Source organism: Fringilla coelebs, assembly GCF_963513975.1.
Source record: "Fringilla coelebs genome assembly, chromosome: 19".
Taxonomy (NCBI): Eukaryota; Metazoa; Chordata; class Aves; order Passeriformes; family Fringillidae; genus Fringilla; species Fringilla coelebs.
In genome coordinates this window covers 37,142-53,559 of record NC_140045.1, presented here as the reverse complement: position 1 = coordinate 53,559, position 16,418 = coordinate 37,142, and the positions used below count along the sequence as shown (strand labels likewise).

Here is a 16,418-nt window from a genome sequence, read left to right as displayed (position 1 = left end):
CCCGCCGCGCGGGAGCGCTCCCCAGCCCGGGAGCAGACGGGCTGTGGCGGCTCTGCGTGGGCACACGGGCACAGCGGGCTGCGGTCCGGCGCCAGCACGGGCATCCCCGCGCCGAGACGCGGGACGTGACTCAGGTACTGAGGCGGAGCAGTCGTGCGTGATACTGCGGAGTCCTTGCCTGGCGCACGCGGACGAACGCCGCGGGGAGCGCGGTGTGAGGGGTCCGGAGCCGGGTGAGCCGAACCCAGAGCGCCGGGCTGAGCGAGGGCGCTTCTCTGCGTGGGGCCCTCCGGGCCAGCGGATGAGCCCGAACGCCGCCCAAGCTTGGGCAAAGCGCGGCGGAGGAGTCTCGGGCTCATCCCTTGCCCAGAGGCTACGCTGGGCGCCGGTGGGGACGGGGGCACGACGCCGACTGTTCTCGCACCCCTTGGCATCACCCCACGAGGGTCGGCGGGACGCCGTCCCACCGGGTGGGTTTCTCCTCTCTTATGGGGCCACGCGAGCGCACCTCTTCGTCGGGAAACCCGCTTTGCCGTATGGGTCGCCCAACGTCCTCAGTGCCACCCGCCTGCAGCGCTGTCCGGGAGCTGAGCGGTGCTGGCCACCGAGCCCCACTCCGCTTGCTACGAGAGAGCGCTGCCCCCGGCTTCCCCTCTGGAAGCCGGGTCACGCCTAGGCGCGTAGTGGCGCCGGCCCGAGGGCACGTACAGTGCCACACCGGTGGCTCGTGGGACCGCCCGCGAGCTCGGGCTTTGTTTCCGCCATTCATGGCCTCACTCCGTTACGGGGGGACGAGGGTCTGTCGTCTCCGCGGCCCCTTCGCTACTGCTTAGCTCCTGTTTCAGTGTCGAGCCCCCGGAGGTGAATTTCGGAAATTTTTGGCATGGTGACGGTTCAGGTCCGTCAGAGCGAGCGACGAGCAGTCCGAGAGACTGTTCTCTCATAAGGACATCGTCTCAGCCCCAGGAAGGAACCCCGTTACTTGGTTCAGCAAGCACACTAAGAACAGTGGGGCACCCGGCCGCGGAATCGCGCGGCGTCTCCGCGGTCTGCGTGAGCATTGGCTGCGGCGGCGATCCAAGCGCTCCTCGGGAGCTGTCTCGGCCGAGGGCTGCGCGGGCTACGTGCCCGCCCCGGAGCGCCGCGCGAGCGGTCGTGGCCGTGGCGACGCCGCGACCGCCACCATTGTATTCCCAAGCCCTCTCCCCCCCCACACTCCCTCCCGCGGGGCGGCCGCCGCAGCCCCTCTCCATCTCTTGGGAAAGAGCCTTTTTTTGGTGCTGCTCGCAATCCACCTGGAGGGGTCTGCGGCTTGCCTTCTAAGTAATTCTGTGGAGAGAAGAAAAAGCACAGAAAGGTGGAGTTGAATTTCAGTAATTCAGCTTCCTCACAGACGTAGACCGTTAGCACTAGTGGAAATGCACTCCTCTTGGGCAAACAGTTCAATTTAGGATGTCACAGAGTAAAGTCATGTACGGGTTTGCAGTGTTTATTTCAGAGGAAGCAGTGTGGCAGCTGTTTTAAAATGTAAATCAGAATCTATTAGTGCAGTACATCTTTTGTGGTTCAGTCAGAAGTATAACTCAAGGTACATTATAGAAATAAAAAGGTGGCATTTTAAATTGTGACTGAAGTGGCAATTCACACATCTCAATGTGTGACACCCTATTATGCAGCTGCACTGTCCCAAGTGATCGTGTCAAATAACACCTCTGAGCCAGATGATCTTTTCTCACTATATTCAGCTACATGTGCTCATCTAGCTTGAGATACAGTGCATGTGCATGCGAGCACTTTATATATTAGGGTAGTTCCATTATAGTCTGCAAAAATAAGCAGAGATGCCCACCTGGTGACACTGGGCATCTCTGCTTATTTATCTACTATTTATCTATCTCTGTCACATTTTTGGTTTTATACAGAACAATATAAGGACACTTCTTCACTATAAGCAATTGTCAAGCATTTATGTTTTTCTAAAGCTTCAATATATTGCAAAGCCATCACAGCTGCAGGGCTGAAATTAATTTTCATGATGCATGAAAATTAATTGTAAGTTGTTCCTAAGTGAAGTTGGATTCTGCAACTTTTCATGATGTAAAATAGAACAAGCAAATAAATAGTCACAGCTTTCCCAGTAGAGCACTTTACCCAGATAATAGAATTTAGACTGGTTATTGTTATCTGCTACACATAAAATTGCAGTGTGAATTTACTGTCAGTGAGGTCTGCTAATAACTTGTGGTGAGTGTTACTCACTGTGCAGCAGCAGTGAACAGCTGTTTTGAGCATAAATGGGGGCTGGAGAATGATTAATAGTCAAGATTTGGTATGGAACATCACTTGTAGCTACAGACAGCACAGAATTATCCTAGGAGTTCTAAGAGGGAGATGAGAGAATGGGGAAAACTGGCAAACCCTTAAGAAAGGCAGCAGATCTGGAAACATTGTCTCATTTGAAATGGAGGAGGCTAAAATGGGACAGTGGAAGTCACTGTGGGGCCTTGCAGGGAGAACAGGAGGTCAGGATAGGCATTGATAAATATGGTAATGATTTTGTAGGGAACAGAAGTTAGCAGCAGCCTTTGGAATGAACATATAATTCAACTGGCTAATATTTAAGCAGGTAAGCCACAGGAAATGCACTAGTGGGTTATACCCGTGGCCCATCTAAATGCTTCTATGAGGCACCCGAGTTGTAATAAAATCTGATTTAAAGATTGATGCATTTATACTTTAGAGAAGTAGGAAGGAGTTAAAGTCATGCTGAATAGGCAGATGTAGTGATGTCAATACAAAGGATAGTTCTATATGTAGAGGGCTACCATAAGGGTCTGGAGAATATTAAAACAAAAACTTTTTTTCAGGAATAATTTCCTGAAAAATTTCAGTAGAGTTGGTTAGTCTTAGGAATCCTCACTTAAAATCAAGAATAACATACATATTCTGTTTAATCTGCTTAGATTTTAATACCTTTGGGCAAATACAGGAGATTTATAACTCCTATTAACACAACATTAAGCAGCCTATGCTTTTCAAGGTATTCATACCCCCAACACTCTATGAAGAGAAAAATTGTTTTCTTTGTTTCAAAGATAAGAAAAACTGAAGGAGGATGTCTACATTACTCAGCTTATACCATCTTCCTTATTTTATAGTTATACATTTCTCAGCTGGGTGTGGCTCCAGACTGAAGTCTAGGCTTCCCTTGGAAGATTATGTTCTATTTTTGATAACCACCTTTTATTTGTATCATAGAAATTCAAGGTTGTGTCGATTTCAGCCGTAGCTAGAAGAAATTAATTATTCTTGAAAAGTCCTGAAATTAATTCTTCTTGAGAACATGAAGTTCTCAAGCTATGTAGGTCAGAGTACATGCTCCTAAATGTCCTTCCTACCCATACTGCTGACCATGAAGTACAGCTATGTTGCCAGTAAGAGTAGTGGCTAAACACAAATGATGGATTCTTGCCTTTTCTAGCTGTTCCTTTTTATAATACGGCATCCCAGAAACGACACCATCACACCACTCACAATGCTATCTAATATTTCCTCCTAACTGAGTCTATATTAGTTTCCATGACAACAAGAAGATAATATCAGGAAGCTGAAACCCCACATGCTACCTTTGTTTTGCACATTACCAAAGCAAGAACCCGTTCATGACAGAAGGAATCTGGAATAAATTCTGACAATACTGTTATGTCTGTTGTGGAGATATGAAACTGAGCTGCAGCCAGTTAAATGTAATCCTTTGCCTCTAAATAGGGCTGAGCAGGCAAAAGTAGAAAGCAAAACAAGCTGTTGCAATAGTTAGGCAGTAGCCTCCTATCTTAGCAGGCTTTGATGGCATACCAGTACTCTAGCAAAATCCTAACTAAAAATTTTGCCAGTGCAGATCAACCACAAGCCTACCTTTTCTAAAGGTGGTACCCCTCTTTTATACATTTTGCAAAGGAACCTCCGCACTACTTCCTTATTATTTCTTATTCACCTCTTAAGGAGGTGAATGCAGTCCCAGCCTAGCAAGTAACACCACAACAGGATGAAGTACATTCTTGCTGTGTTTATGGAGACAGGGTTCATTTAGTTCTGGTCAATGGTCTTTTTATTTTGATGTGTTAACATGAACAACCGATGGACAAAACCAGATGAATAACATTGATGATAGAATCATAGAGTGATTTGGGTTGGAAGAAACCTTTAATCTCGTTCCAACCCACTGCCGTGGGCACAAACACCTTCCATCAGGCCACATTGCTCCAAACCCTGTCCAACCTGGTCTGGAACTCTTCCAGGGTTCAGACAGCCACAGCTTCTCTGGGCAACCTTTGCCAGGGCCTCATTACCCTCAGGGTAAAGAATTCTTCCTAATACCTAATCTAAACCTTCTGTCAGTTTGAAGCCTTTCCCCCTTGTACTATCACTGCATGCCCTTGTAACAAGTCCCTCCTCGCCAGCCTTCTTGTAGCCACTTCAGACACTGGAAAGGTGCAATAAGGCTTCCCCAGAGCATCCTCTTCTGCATGCTGAACCATCCAAATTCTCTCAGCCTTTCCCTTTAAGAGAAATGTTTTTGAGGCATGTGTGTGCAAATGTGAACCACTCTTGAAAGGATGGTGCTTGAAGATCTGGTGTACCGGCTTATGGTGATTTTTAGCCGAATGTGGTAGTAGACGTGATGTAAAGAAGAGTAAATGGATATTTCTGTGTGTTTCCCTGTAGACCTATTTTTACGAAATGCTGGAAAGTAGGCCAGGTTCCCTCACATCAGCAAGTCTACCTCTTTCATCACAGCAAAACATAAAACCGTTTTAGAGACTGCTCCTCATGGCAAAGATGGTTATCTCCGTAAGGCAGGTGCAACAGAATGTGTCTCTTACAGGCTGACTTACTCTGCTGGGCACTCTGGGAGCACCGGGCTCCGTCAGCGGCGGTTGCGAGCGCTGGGCGGGGGTGCGGCCCCGGCTCCGCCCGGGCCGCGCGCGCAACTGGCGGGCAGCGCCCGCCTCCCGCCCGGGAGTCACGTCCCGCACGTCTCAGTGCGGCGGCCGCGCGCGCCCTGCTGGGGCATCGCCGTGCGGGGTCAGGCGGGGCCGCGGGCGGGGCGGCTCCGGCAGCCTCTGCCCGGTGGTCGGAGTGCAGCTGGGGGAGCCGGGTCTTCCTCCGAGCCGCGTCCGCACCAGGCTCCGTGCGCCGCGTGCCGAGTTGACTTCTCTCCCCCGAAAATCTTGGACAGTTTTCTTCTGGAAGGAATAAGCGTGCTGCCAAATAGTTCTTAATGGTGTTTCTCCTCAAAGCCACTTGCCGCTTCATGCGACATGGGTGTAGTTTGCTATCGGGGTTCAGCCCTGTTAGGTCTGCAGAAGCTGCCTTATAACAACTTTGCTGTAGACGCAGTAAAGGAGACTGTCCCAGCCTGTGCGCAGAGGTGAATGCCATAAGGCACTGAATGTCCCCACCCAGCACTATATAAGCAGTCTGGAGAGATTGCCAGTTGCTATTTTTCAAGAAAGCATGCTCATGTATTATTACTAACTTTGTGTTGCTATTAGATGGGTAATGGAGACCAAGGAAAACTGCCCAACCCTTCCCCCAATATTTTAAACCTTCACTTCAAATGAAATGTTCGGACAACTTGGAAGTAGTGTGAGTGACAATACTCCCTGAAGTGCTTCAATTTTACATCTTATTCCTGTTCTTTATACATTTGAGCTGAGATTCATCAAATATTACTTTTTCTTACTGATCATGTAGTAACAACAATGGGCAGTATTTGCTTCAGGCAGGCATTTGTACTGAGAATTGCTTCAGTTACTCCCAGCATCCATGAAAACGGCTCTTTGGGATTTTCATTGCAGTTTAGCATTTGAACTTGATGTGTGAAAAATGATAGCTCATCATCATCTCAAAGGGATCTTTCTATCTTTTCAAGATAACAGTGTATCAGGGCTGTACAGCTGTCCTCAGTGGGGAATAAAAAATCTGGGTGATTAGTCCACCATTTCACAGAGCACTTGAGATGCAACAGGTCTCCTAAGTGAATAGGCCAGGGGCTTCATGTAAAAAGGTCTTATACAAAAAATCCTGCAGACTTTAATGCAGAAATTACTACATATTTGTGAAAGTCAGATACACCCCTGAAATGCTGTTATGGCTTCAGTTTTTTGTTGAAGCAGTGCTTTGCATGAAATCCAGCTCTGACTTTGAGAGCTGTGCAGGGCCATTCATTAAAACTCAGTTGTGTGCATCTCATTTTTATGTAGTTTTGCAAGCTTTGTAAAAACTAAACTCAAACAAGAAATAGTTTAAATTGCGCTGCATTTTCAAGACTTTTTTTTTAAAGTAGTTCCATGCCTTAGTTTAAATGGTAATGCAATTTTAGAGATACTAATTGCTTTTTGTTTCTTAGGGAACACACAAACTTCTTCATCATGGGAGCTGTAGTAGCTGATGATGGTCCGTCGGGTGTTAAAGCCCCTGATGGAGGCTGGGGCTGGGCTGTCCTTTTTGGCTGTTTTATCATCACAGGATTCTCCTATGCCTTTCCTAAGGCAGTTAGTGTCTTCTTTAAAGAACTTATCCGGGAATTTGGCATTGGATATAGTGACACTGCATGGATTTCCTCCATTCTATTGGCCATGCTTTATGGAACAGGTGAGTAGTTATCTGGTTTTGAAACAGTATTGTGTCATACAAATAAGTCTGTAAATCTTACAGCCATTTACAGTCTGTATCATGACTGCATATCATTACTTGTGTGCAAATAATGCATTCCAAGGAAGAATTACTATTAAACACATAAATCAAAAGATTTTTTAAAGCCCATCCAGTTTATTTAAAATGCTGTCTTTGTAAGTCAGTAGATGCTAAAGATGATGAAAAAGAACAATCACAAGGCAAGCACTATGAAGACAAAAAAGATTGAAGTATTTGACTACAGAGGAAAGGACATTTTCCTGATTGGCCTGACTTTATGGACAAAGTCCAAATCAAGTCAGAATCACTTTAGTTGGAAAGACCTTAGACCTTTAAGATCATTGATTCCTACCATAAACGTTGCACTTTGAGGTCTACCAAAGGAATACAAAGTATCAGAAAATCAGTCGCAAAAGTTGATTTATTGTAGCAACCATAACTTGCATTTCTTGCCTAGGTCCACTTTGTAGCGTATGTGTCAATCGCTTTGGTTGTCGCCCTGTCATGCTGGTGGGTGGCCTTTTTGCTTCAATGGGGATGGTGATAGCTTCCTTCTGCACAAGCATCGTTCAGATCTATCTAACTGCAGGTGTGATTACCGGTAAGTATTATGCTGAAAATGAGTTCACTTAGGTCTTAGCTTTAGGCTGAAGTTTTGTTTAAGTGAAATATATCCGAAACATAAGGATCACCCAACTGGGCTTTTATAAAGATGGCAGATAAATGTAGAATTAAGAGGTCATTTATTTTTGCTATTAGCGTGAAGCGCAGTCATAAAGTACAATAATACTATGGGGGTAAAATACTTTGTGTTATCTTAGGATTCTTTTGTCCATTTAGAATAAAACTATTTTCTCTTAAGTCATGAGTCAGAAAAACTGTAATTAGAATATCTTTAACAAAGATATTGTAGGCCAGTATTAATTTTTATGTACCCTCTACTACAGGTTTGGGTTTGGCACTAAACTTTCAGCCTTCACTCATCATGTTAAACCGTTACTTTGACAAACGCCGGCCCTTAGCCAACGGGCTATCTGCTGCTGGGAGTCCAGTGTTTCTTTGTGCTCTCTCACCATTGGGGCAGATACTACAGCATGAGTATGGCTGGAGAGGAGGATTCCTTATCCTGGGTGGGATGCTGCTCAACTGCTGTGTATGTGGAGCACTAATGAGACCTTTGGAGCCACCCAAAAAGGCTGAAGCTACCAAAGAGCCAGCTGAGAAGAAAGTGAAGAAAAAACTTCTGGATTTCAGTGTGTTTAAAGACAGTGGTTTTGTAATCTATACGCTAGCAGCATCTATCATGGTGCTCGGCCTCTTTGTTCCCCCAGTCTTTGTTGTGAGTTATGCCAAGGATTTAGGGTATCAAGACACCAAAGCAGCTTTTCTTCTGACTATTCTGGGATTCATTGATATCTTTGCTCGCCCAATCTGTGGAATGGTAGCTGGTCTTAAATGGGTTAGACCACGCTGTGTCTACCTCTTCAGTTTTGCTATGATTTTTAATGGCTTTACAGATCTCATGGGCTCTATGTCTGCTGATTATGGGGGACTGGTAGTCTTTTGCATTTTCTTTGGCATTTCTTATGGAATGGTAGGTGCTCTTCAGTTTGAAGTTCTCATGGCTATCGTTGGTACGCAGAAGTTTTCCAGTGCTATCGGTTTAGTGCTCCTGGCAGAAGCTATGGCTGTTCTGATTGGTCCACCATCAGCAGGCAAGTATGCCATTTAGCTGAGAATCTACAATTGTGCGCATTGCATTCATTACACAAAATATAAGGGAGCTGAGAAAAAGATGCGAGTCACTCGAGAAATGCAGATTGTGCTAGTGTTGCACATATTTCAAAGGCTTTCTGCAGATACACTCTGAAATACTCCAAGAAGGGATGGAATAAACCTTTTCCTTCTTGGATCTATTTCGGGATTGGTTAAATTACCATCTAGAGATGCTGCTATTTTTCCTCTGAAACCCTGCGCTGAACTTATTATTGGTAAATAGCTGACTGGGATTCACAATATGAAACCTGTCAATTTTCTTTGGGAAATATTAGGATACATTCTCTATATCCATGGTAGATTTGGAGGAGGAAAGAAAACATCTCAAGAAGAAAAAAAATCTTACAAGGGGGACTATAAAACTGGACTGATTTAAGGAAGGTAGAGTGCTTCTATTGCATGTCTTATAACCCAAGAATAAGGGGACATAACACAATAATCAAATTCATTATTTGAAGTCAAAATACAAATAAATTATTAATCAAAGAACATTTTACAGACCCTGAACTGAAACACACTTTCTCTCCCAAAACCCACCAGGTCACTGCTATAGAATGTTTACTCTTTACACCAGACAGTAAAAACATCAAGTGTTTTTATTTTGACAGAACCCCCTTCATGGGAAAACCAGTATTATGCACTACTTCCTTCAATCTTCAGGTTTGGAGAGGCACTTCCTTCATATCCTCCCACCTGTTCTTTCACATCCATCGAGTCCTGTAAAAATTTACCTTTACCAGTGTCAGAATCAGTCAGTTACTCCAGACTGACTACTGAATAAGATTTTCATTTCAAGCAGGCAGTGCACTACCCGTGTAGAAAGGTAAATGAAATTGGGAGCAAGAGGATAACGATGACCAGATCATGATACAGATGACACAGATACCATCCATGGATGCACACATTTTTATCTGAAATACAAAGCATGTGTTTGATCTTTTACATCTGGAGGCGAGGCTGGTTTTATTTCAGATGAACTGCATGCCTCTGTGTGCAGCAGACTATGTGTTTTGGTATCTCATGTAGTGTCAGTGACTGTTAAACTGAACTGAAATAATTGGGAAATATTTTGTTATAAACTTGTTTTAATCCTATTTCAAAAAACTTGGTTAGGTAGTCATGGTGATTCTAGACAGGAGAGTCAAAATGCTTTAAAAAATCAGAAAAATATTCACTGCAAGATAATCACTTTTGTTAATTACCTGGAATGTTGCCTTTTTCAGGAAAACTCCTGGATGCAACGGGGAGGTACATGTTTGTTTTCATTATTGCTGGAATTGAAGTTACCACCTCAGCCCTTGTATTGGCCTTGGGAAATTTCTTCTGCATTAAGAAAAAAACAGAAGAACCACATACAAAAGAAGAAGCAGCAGAAAGAGAGGAATTAAACAAATCTGAAAACAAAACTCCTGAAGATGCCAAAGTGGACTCTATTGAAGTGGAGCAGTTTCTGAAAGATGAGCCTGAAAAAAATGGCGAAGTTGTAACTAACCCAGAAACATGTGTGTGAGCATGACAAGGAACTGAAAACTGTTTAGAAATGAAAGATTTTCAATGCTATTTATTTTAGAAACAGAAATAGTTTAGGGCTGGGCCATCTGCTTTAGTAACTGGGGGCTAGTCAGCTCATCAGGTCTCTGTGGAAGCTGATTAGCTAGACAACATCTTACAGGAAAAATAGCTTTATTGGTAAAAGGTGGAACACTGTGGTTATACATTTTATGTAAACTAAAAAGCTTTTATGAACACAAGTAGGCTCTTGCTATGCATCACCAGAAACTGTTCACTTGGAAGATACAGAAAAAGTGTATTTTTAGAAAAGTGGAATTATGTGTATGTTTTCAGACAATATTGATGAAATCGCTGTGTTGTATGGCTAAATATAATTTCCCAACATTCTCTGTGAAGGGAAAAGAGTTTGAGATGGATAAAATTCTCAGGAACTTAAAGGCCTCCATTAGGTTTTTGAATTTCTTACCTTTTTAGATTTTTTTAGATTAATTGGCTCAGCCCTAATTTAATTTTGATAATATCTGTAACTTTGATTTATATAAATGCATTTCTGCCTAAACCTAACCTTTGCAATTATCATCTGGAAATCCTGTTTTTGGAAAGGCACATTACAGACAGTGTCCTCAGCACATCACGCAAGTGGTATTCAAGATAGTACAAAAAAAAAAAAAAAAAAAAAAGAGCAGAATGGACCCTGACAGACCCGAGGAAACAAAATTAGCTCACAATTCCATATACTGTTTTCAGTAAAATTTCCCTAGAGCATTAAAAAATATTACAAGTAACATGGACAAGATGATCAGTAGAATATTCTGAAAAAAGTGTCCATTTTGCATATAAAAGAAATGATGGTGCAAGTTTCCAGATGACTAACGGAGTGGGTAGACTGAGGGAAGAGACTGAACTACTTTGAAACATGTTAGTCATTCATAAAATGCAATGTTAGCATCATGGGGAGGTTTTAACATGTTTAGTTTTGAGGTTTTTTTCTTCCCCATTTATCCCACTTCCCTACCCCCCTGGCTTTATCTACCGAAGTTCAAAGTGCCATTCTTGCTGTTTGAGGAAACATGATAGAACTGGTCACCATTTTTATGATGGTATGGTAATGAATAGAAAAGGAAGGCAAAAGAAAAGCATTGTATTTTTTTTTCCACCCAAAACCACTCAAGAAATGCATTTTTTAAAAATATAAAATCATGCTACTGCATCCCATCTCTCAAATCTGCTTAAAAAAAGCTGAATAGGCTTTGTAACTGCAGTAACAATCTTCAAAACAGACAAAATGTAACAGATTCAATTTTCTTAGTAGTAGCAAAGGAATATTGGCTTTCAGGTGCCAAAATTGTTCTGCTTAATAACTGAAAATTGAAAGACCCTAATCCCTTAAAACTCAGTATCCACTTTAAATTTTTACCAGAAACCAAGTGCCAAAGTCATGAACCATTCTCTGATGAATGATACCAGCTTCGGATTTGGAAGTTTCTTCAAAATGGTTTTGCATTGTTAGGACAACCTTGCACAGAAATTGGAAAGTTAGAAATACAACTTTTAAAAGAAATGGATGTTGCATAGAATAAACTGGTTTTATATCCTATGTAGTGCATTATTTTAAAGTCTTATTAATTTAGTGGCAGCAATTGTAGTGAATGACATTTCCCAGTTGTAACAGCTTACTTATTGAACTTAGCTCCAGTTTGCTAAAGACTAAATTGGTACTTGATACACAACACTGATAGCTCCAGAAGGCAAGAGAAAAACAGAATCCACAGAGTAATTTATTTTATTTTATCCTTGAAGGCTGCTTCAGATGATACATGAAGGCCTGATACAGCTTTCAGATTGGATTTCCCTGTTGTTTCAAAAAGCAGAAACTATAAACCTTTCCAAAGGTGAATTCGGATTCTCAGATAGCCATTTTTGTCTTACTGTGTGCTTTCATCACTGGATTTCTTTGCTAGATAATGCTATGCAGTTATCATAGAACTAAATGGTTATTCCTTTGACCTCAGGTTTTGGCACAATTTTAAGTTTCTGTACATTCTGCAAATTGTCTTGAGTGCTTTATATGTGACAGAATGTCATTTGTGCTTATCATACTGACTTTCCAGACTATGTTTAATTTTCCATACATAATACTTTTACAGTTAAGCTGGAAAAAGTTTTATGTTGTAATTTTATGTGATTTCAGACAGAAAAGGAAGTTAGGAAGGCAAGGAGACACGATTCAACAAGAAACCATAAATAATCTTGTAGGTAAAACTGGTGTTCACAGAAAGGCCTCATTTGCCTATACAAGTTATTTTCTTCCACTCAAAGATCAATCACTCTGACTGGAACTGCCAATGCTCTTGTGCTGTTTTCAGCACAGGCCTACCAATGGCTTGCAGTATTTATGACAGCGGGAGATGCTTACTGAATGAGAGTGGTCAAATCAAAGGACTCCTTTATTGACTTTGAGGGAAAAAAAGGGTCAGATTTTAATTTACTGAGCAGTTTTAAAAACCCTATTAGCAGTGTAAAATCTTCTATAATTTTAATTAATTGCAAGAAGCATCAATACAAAGGTGAGAAACTCCTAATGTAGCTCTCTTAGCAACATCCAAAGTGGTAGGCTTGAGAGTACTTCAGAGTTCTACAGCCAGCTAAGCTCCTTGCTCCCATGCTGTCCCACTCAGGGGTAACACCCAAGTGTGTGTTAGCCCTCCAGTCCTCTTTCTGCTCAGCTGCCTTTATATTCTTGGAAAGAGATTTGTTAAACGGATGGGAAGGAAACCTCCATGCCAGATCCCTAGGCTGAAGACCTGCTGGCCGCTATACTAGACTGTGCTGAAGCATGTACTCAACTGCTCCTATTGCCATGGCCACAAAGGGTTATTGATCTCCTGTTTTATAGACTTCTCTCCTTCCACCCCAATGTGTTAAAAAATCAAAAGCAACCAAAACTAAACCGCACAAGCAGCTAGTCCTAGTCCTTAGGTTCCCAGCACTGTCCAGCCAGGCTCCTTTTTAATTTAACTCTGCTTATCGTAAATATTTAAATAGATTGATAAATACTTTAAAAAAAGTATTTTGTATATTTAAAAGCAAGGAATTGATTTAAAAATCTTCCAGGTACTTTGCTACTGTATTTCTTTAATCTCAATACCACTGAGATGCCCTTAAGAGCAGTCTGCGAGATGTGCTCATCCATATATTTTGAGGATGTATATGGTTGAAGCCATAAAGCATTGCTAAAGAGACATTGATTGCTCAGGGTGACAGGCAGAACAGTTTCATGAAACATCTACCCAGATGAATCTGTGTTCAACCTTCACCTGATTAAAATTTTGTGATTTGAAGAAAGGGAAAAGGAAGAGAATGCAGGTAATTATGCAACGGAATTGCGAAGCATCCGAAGATTATAGTTTACTCCTGCATCATACACTATTGAAACATATGTAATTTCTTTTGACACACAGATCATGATTATATCTAAGAAGTCTGGAAAGTAAACAATCAAAAAACCAAACACAGTTTTCAAAGATTCTTTCTCTGAAAGTAGTGAATAGTCTTTTACCCTGCAGGCTAGCAAAATTTTTAAATCATTTTGGATCTTCACACATTCTGTAAATTGTGTACTATAGGATTTATGGTAAAAGTATTGTATGATTGATTATGTAATGGGTCTTAGGAAAGTAAGGCCCAGATGCAAGGAGATGAAATGTGTAAAAATGCCAGTAAGACACAGAGACTATATAAAAAAGAATACATGTGTTTGCACATTTATTAGAAAATGAGCAGAGTTAAAATTATTTTCTTCCTCCTATACAAAGATCAGTTTGCTTTTTTGAAAATTCTAAATTAAATATTTTGTAGCCATTTGGAGCCCAGAAGACCTCAGCAGGACTAGAAGTCTTAAAGTGGTGCAGCTGTTTCAAGCTAAGCCAGTTCCCTAAATTTAAGACTTGTGATGGATGGTATGAAGGTATGGTGTAAAGGACTGGAGAGCTTTTATGTTAAATTACATCTACACAAACGGGCATTAGGCAATGCAGAATCATTCTTTAAAAATAAATTGGAACATTCCCCTAATCAATCAACCAAACTTCGAAATGAAAAAGCAAAATTCACATACACACCTTTGGTACATCCCAAAGGAAACGTTTAGTTTGGTAGACAATCAAAACCAGAAGAATTTCAAAATGCAAACTCACATGTTACAACATGTAAGTATTGACTTGTGTATGTGTGTCTGTGTCTCTTTGCCACACTTGTCTTTAGGATTATGGGAAGCAATTAATTTTGTGCAAGATGACATTTGTTTCTTGTTAACGCACTTTAACGTAATGTGTATATTTATACTTAGTAATTTTTTTTAATGCTTTTCTAGTAAACTGTTGCAAATGTAGTGAATAAATATCTGATTGTCAAAAACTGTGGGTTTGAGAAAATAAGCTCAGAAAAAATTAACACCCCAATAGGGACACTGGGCTTCATTTGCACATGCCTATTAAGCAGCTACACAGGGACAAGAGTGTTTATAGAGAAGAGCTGACACTTAGCTGACAGGCAGCCAGAATTTAATGTGGGCAAGGGGACTGCTTTTGCTGTGACTCATAGTTTGGCCAATTCCAAAATGGATACGTGCTTCTGCTGTAAATGATCCTGAAGACTATTTTAAAGCATCAGCTAATTTAAAATAACAGCAATTAATTTTGTGCTGTGTAAAAAATATTAAAGTTCTCCTCTGAATAGCGCTCCAGGTTTCGCTTACAGGTAAGGTTTTATGAACTGTCACGACTTATAAAGCCCAAAATATTTTGAACACTGACATGTTGGCAAGCTGACTTCACTGTCAAGTGATGCTCTTTAGAACTTGAAAGCTCCTAAGAAAACACAGTGTAGGCATACATTTATGGTGTGGGTTTTTGGCCCCCAAGGTACCTCAGCTAGGACTGGATCCTCAAGGTGTAATCTCAAGGCTACACCCAGGTGAATCAAAATTACAAGCTCTTCAGTGTAGCAAGACCTATCTTTTGGGATCTGAAGATACAAACTTGTGCTTAATTCTAAGTATCTCTGGCAAGATATCTTTGAGAAAACTTTCTAAGCTCACCTTAAAAAGTTTCTGTATATTTACACTGAAAAGGTGAGAGGTCTAGTTTACATAAGCACCTACACCCCCCCCCCCCCCCCCCCATATTTGAATAGATACATGATTACCTTTTCTATACTCCTTTAATTAACTTGGCAGGACTTAAAGTGCAATCAAATGCTTTGCGACCCAATGATCAAACCAAGCCATGTACTGCTGCAGGAATTAATATTACTCCGTGGACTAAAATGACAGAACTAACTATCATGTAGTCAGCCCACCCTTGCGACAGAAAAACAGAATTTCTTTGCCTCTGGCTCTCTTTGAGTCTGAAAGAAAGAAGTAGAGCCATTCACTGTAGGAGAAAATGGGCTTGACCTGAGTTGCACAGCTGCTGTTCGCTGCTGCTGGATCCATTGAAGGAGTACTTGTCTACTTGTGGAAGAGTAAACAACCTTGACAACAGCAGAGACACTGCAAATGAGAAGCAACAGCTTTGGAATGGATTATTTGAGCAGCTTTCTCAATGCTTCTGAGATAGAGCTCATTTTTGTGCCAGTTAAAATGCGTATGCTCTTAAAAGCATTTTGCTAGTGACACAGTCAGCGAGATCAGCAGTCCTGTATTTGTCTGAGAATGTATGGCAAATTAAGATACAGAGTAAAAAGCTATTTAGCTCTAGATATACACTGTTAGTTCCTTGACTGATCTCCCTCCATATTTGCTTCATCATGTCAGCAGTATTTCAGCTGGCAGCCTTCCTCACTACTCCCAGATGCATACTTCAGAGCATTAAGAAAGGATAGCTTTTGCTCTTCTCATTTTTCATCTACTACTCTTTAAACAGTTTAAAACCTTTCACAATAAAACTCTGAACCCAATGAAAAAGTATATCCAGATTTTAGTATTTAAAACTCTTAAACAGCAAAGATCTTCTGAGTCTTGTTGAAAAATGTGCCTTAAGATACACTGACGACGTGTCAGACAAACAAAATACATTTCTTTTTGGCTGTGAGAGCAGAGAAACATTTGCTCTTTGGGGTCATCTAAGAAAAAGACCCGTGCATGACCTCAGATTACCCTGGTTTATCCTTTCCTTAAGGATTAAGGGAAATACCAGAAGCTGTGTCCTGCCTTTGTGCCTGTAACGGTTGCAGGTCTGAACCAAGTTGAGGACTGTAACTGAACAACTTTTTTTCTTGTAGTGCTCAGGACTAAGTATTTTCTTCTTAGTGTATAATGTACCAAATGAATTCTTGTTCCACACCCAAACATCCTGGATTGATCACGGCAAAGACACTGTAGACTAGGGACTAGTAATTTAGGATGATCTGCAGCATTTCTCCTTTTTTCC

General features: G+C 41.6%; 2 protein-coding genes across 2 annotated transcripts in view; one reads left to right on the top strand and one right to left on the bottom strand.

Annotated features, from left to right (window-relative positions):
* Positions 1-104, bottom strand: part of CCDC57 (coiled-coil domain containing 57) — a gene marked incomplete at both ends in the record, with an annotated part of 28,931 nt that extends 28,827 nt beyond the window's left edge. Inside the window, 1 exon segment of the mRNA XM_084218531.1 lies at positions 1-104. Within this exon segment, the coding sequence (XP_084074657.1) occupies positions 1-104 (104 nt within the window).
* On the top strand, positions 64-12,950 carry SLC16A3 (solute carrier family 16 member 3). The gene is made up of 5 exons (XM_084218729.1): positions 64-134; positions 6,413-6,657; positions 7,157-7,300; positions 7,647-8,414; positions 9,699-12,950. The coding sequence occupies exons 2-5, from the start codon at positions 6,435-6,437 to the stop codon at positions 9,983-9,985; spliced, it is 1,422 nt and encodes a 473-aa protein (XP_084074855.1). The 5' UTR covers positions 64-134; positions 6,413-6,434; the 3' UTR covers positions 9,986-12,950.
* Positions 12,951-16,418: the final 3,468 nt, after the last annotated feature.